Genomic DNA, 3,931 nt, shown 5'->3' with positions numbered 1-3,931 from the left:
GCTGGAGGGCGGGCAGAGCCCTCCCCCCCCAGCAGCAGTGCCCGTGGGTCCCCAGCGGGTCTCCTCCGTGGTGTTTTAGGGACTGAGGTTCCAGCGATGCTGCGGAGCATCCGGCAGCGATCCCGGCGGCAGGGAGTCCCCTCCGCTGGAGCAGCACCCGGCGGGGGCACAGGATAAGGGGCTGGCTCAAGACCTCTCAGGACATCAGGACTTCTGGTCCTCACTCTGGTGGATGGTGACCGGGCAGCGGTCCCCAGGCTAACTCTGGTTTCCATCATCCCTGCGGTGTCAGCCACACCGGCTCCCGGCTCCTCTTGGAGACGAGCATCCGGCTGCCCGGGCAGAAGTGCTGTCGCCTGGCGCCGCGCCGGCTCTACACACCTGGCCCCAATGCCCTCGGCACCAGCCACCGGTGTCAGCTCTGCCCAGGGGGACTTCCCACCCCATAACCATCGTCTGCTTTGCTCACCGAGCAGCTCATCTGGCCAAGGACCCGCTCCTGGACCTGCCGGGAGCTGGCAGTGGGCAGCTCGTTTGTGTTTCAGGGCATGGATGGCAGGGAACGTGCCAGAGGATGGGCGTGATATAACAGACTGTGGGCACACGTGGCGGGTGACAGGCAGGGGATATTCAACAGGCACGCGTGGCCTGTGGTATCATCAGGACATGCTGTGATGCCTGCGAGCCAGGCTGAGCCCACCAAGCAGAGCTCACTGTGGCAGGGACTGTGGCCATGTCCCACCCCATGGCTCTGCCCTGGTGCAGACCATCCCGACGGCCACCCTCCTCCAGGTGGCTGTCACCCAGCCAGTCATCCTTCTGCAGGGTGGGTCCTTGGTCAGGCAGACCTGGTTGACAAAGCCCTGTGCTGCTGGGGGCGTTGTCACTGTGGCGGCTGTGCCAGGCCAGTCCCAGCACAACCATTCCATGGCACAGGACCTGCGTGCCCAGGAGCAGGGATCCCACCTCCTGGGATGGTGTTGGGAACCATCAATCATGGTGTCCTGGGGGCTGTGGCGACAGGGTCTGCATGGGCGCTTGCCAGGCCCAGATGCTGGCATGCCTGGGCAGTGACACCCCCAGCACAAGCAAGGGGGGAGCTCCCAAAACGAGGTGGCTGAGACAGCAGGGGCAGTGCTGGTGGCACATTAACTGGACAAGGAGGAGGCCAGGGGCAGAGTCCAGGCCAGTGGGGGGAGCACCGAGCCCTGGGGTCAGGGTCCACGGGGTGGCTGGACACTGCTGGCACAGGATGCACTGCGCTGGGGTGCTGGGTGCTGCACGGGCAGCCTCCGCTGCTCCCCTCCTCTGGGCTCGGCTCTTGGGGATGGCAAGGCGCAGCATGGCCACCAGCCTGCTCCATGTCCCCCCACCCCAGGGGTTACTCCGGCCCCTGGCTGTGCCAGAGAGGCTGCTGCTCGGGCCAGGGCCCAGCAATGTGCCCCCCCGCATCCTGGCTGCAGGCGGACGGCAGCTCCTGGGCCACATGCACCCCGAGGTGCTGCAGGTGAGCCACCCTGGCACAGCCTTCCTCCCCTCCCCTCCTCTCCTTGCAGCCCCACGAAGGGCTAGGGCAGCTCTGCCAGGGTGCAGGGGCAGCAGCAGTGCCAGTTGGTTCCCTGGTGCCGCAGGTGATGGATGAGATCAAGGCAGGCATCCAGTATGCCTTTCAGACGCAGAACTCGCTGACCCTGGCCATCAGTGGCACCGGCCACTGTGCCATGGAGGCTGCCCTCCTCAACCTGCTGGAGCACAGTGACACTGCGCTGGTGGCCATCAATGGCATCTGGGGACAGCGCGCCGCCGACATTGCCAGGAGGTTGGGTGCGTTGGGGAACGGCTGGGTGGCGCTGGCAAGGCTCAGGGGACCGGGCTTGTGGGAGGGATGCCAGAATGTGACCCCTGGCTTGCTGCCCCCATCCTGGTGGCAATGGCCAGTGACACAGCTTCCGTGGCCGGAGAGCGCTCCAGGTTTTTTCCAGGGTGATGTCCCTCCACTTACGGTGGTTTATGGCTTTTCCACTGGGCAAATCTGCGGGAGGCCGGACCCTGGCGGGCAGCTGCGCTCCTGGTTCATGTATGACCGATTCCCTCGCGGAGCCGGCGGCTGCCCAGTGGGAGCCATGCCCAAACCTCACTCTCCCTCTGCCTGAATCCCTCCCAGGAGCCAATGTCCATGAACTGCTGAAGCCCCCGGGCGAGTACTTTGCTCCACAGGACATCGAGGAGGTGAGTGCCAGCTGCGGCACGGGGCAGCAGGCACAAGCCAGCCCCAGGGCAGCCACCCTCTGCTCTGGTTCCTGCAGGCCCTGGCACGGCACAAGCCCTCAGTGCTCTTCATCACCCATGGCGAGTCCTCCACAGGGGTGCTGCAGCCACTGGAGGGGCTGGGCGAGCTGTGCCATCGGTGAGTGCAGAGCGGGCACCCACAGGGGCTGGTGGCACCCCAAGGTCATTGCTGGGGGTCTGGGCATGGGGATTTACACGTCCCAGACTTTCCTCTGGCTCAGATGGTGCCAGTGAGACACATGGCCTCGGGGGGACTGGGATGCTGGGGCTGCAGGCAGAAGGGCAGCAGGGGGAGGTGGCAGGAGGAGGTGGCAGGGACACCAGACTGACCTCTGTCCTCCCACAGGCATGGCTGCCTGCTGCTCGTGGACGCGGTGGCATCCCTTGGGGGAGCCCCCATCTTCATGGACCAGCAGGGTAAGAGCCCCAGTGCCATCATGGGCACCCAGGGGACAAGGGGGCTCATGCTTGAGCCAGGGAGGGAGGGCAGTGGGATCAGCCCTTCCACTCGCATTTTGGGCTAGCGGCACTGGTCCAGCTGCAGCCAGAGAGCCCGTTCTCCTTGGGGGACCACCAGCAGCACCAGGGTGTCCCCCAGAGCAGCCCAGGCACACAGAGGACCTGCAGCACAGGCCAGCCTGTGCTGCCCACCCACTACCTGCAGCTGGGCTGGGGGGGCTCAGCGTGTCCCCGCTGGGAGCCCCTGGTCCCTAAGGAGCTGCCTCCCCTCTTGGGCAGAGATTGACGTCCTATACTCGGGGTCTCAGAAAGTCCTGAACGCCCCCCCCGGCAGTGCCCCCATCTCGTTCAGCGAGCGAGCCAGGTAAAGGATAGCCCCATCCCACTGGGGGGAAAGGCGATGGGGCTGGGGGGAGGCCGTCAACCCCCTGCTTTGCCAGCCATCCGCTCCAGCCCCGCTCTGCAGAGTGTACCCAGCAGCAGCTCCCTGGGGTCGGAGCCTGGCTCAGCCCTGGCAGCAATGGGCGCTGGAGTCAACCTCTGTGCTTGCTTTGGGTGCCCTCTCCTGCAGGACTGACCCCACTCCAGAGCTGGTGGGGTCAAGGTCCGGCTCCTTCCCAGCGCTCTGCTTCACCAGGGAGAAGATGCTGAAGAGGAAGACGAAGCCCCCATCCTTCTACCTGGACATGGGCTGGCTGGCAAACTACTGGGGCTGCGATGGGGAGCCACGAAGGTGAGGGCAGGCTGTCCCAGGACAGATGGCCACAGCCTTCCCACTCACAGCCTTTGCCCCGGCGCGGCGGCTGCCTGCCCTGCGGGATGCAGGCCCTGTCCCCATCCCCCCATCCGCTGGTCGCAAAGCGGACCTGGGGTATCGGCATCCCCCCTGCGCTGGGTGAAGAGGAGGGAGGATGCCCAAGCCTCTGTCCCCCTCACCGCACGCTGGAGCACTGCTCTGCTGCTGGCCGGGCTGAACCCATCCGGGTGCCCCTCGACTTTTGCAGGTACCACCACACGGCGCCCATCAACAGCTTCTTCAGCCTGCGGGAAGGCTTGGCCATGCTGGCGGAGCTGGTGAGCGACGCCAGGCAGGCAGGGGGGCACCAGCAGTGCTGGTGGGGCTCGGGGGGGCGGGGGGGGCCAGGACCTTCTCCCTCCCCCCCGCCCCCAGGGGCTGGAGAGC

The 3,931-nt window shown here is 66.2% G+C and overlaps 1 protein-coding gene across 1 annotated transcript in view; it reads left to right on the top strand.

Moving 5' to 3' along the window:
* Positions 1-1,342: 1,342 nt before the first annotated feature.
* Positions 1,343-3,931, top strand: part of AGXT (alanine--glyoxylate and serine--pyruvate aminotransferase) — a 3,464-nt gene continuing 875 nt past the window's right edge. The window contains 8 exon segments of the mRNA XM_035900048.1: positions 1,343-1,507; positions 1,632-1,824; positions 2,165-2,229; positions 2,307-2,407; positions 2,636-2,706; positions 3,028-3,112; positions 3,386-3,481; positions 3,753-3,857. Coding sequence (XP_035755941.1) covers positions 1,343-1,507; positions 1,632-1,824; positions 2,165-2,229; positions 2,307-2,407; positions 2,636-2,706; positions 3,028-3,112; positions 3,386-3,481; positions 3,753-3,857 — 881 coding nt within the window.

The sequence above is a fragment of the Egretta garzetta genome, unplaced genomic scaffold (genome assembly GCF_000687185.1).
Source record: "Egretta garzetta isolate BGI_Z169 unplaced genomic scaffold, ASM68718v1 scaffold448, whole genome shotgun sequence".
NCBI lineage: Eukaryota > Metazoa > Chordata > Aves > Pelecaniformes > Ardeidae > Egretta > Egretta garzetta.
The sequence above is the reverse complement of the archived record's forward strand: the minus strand, read 5'-3'. Positions and strand labels throughout refer to the sequence as shown.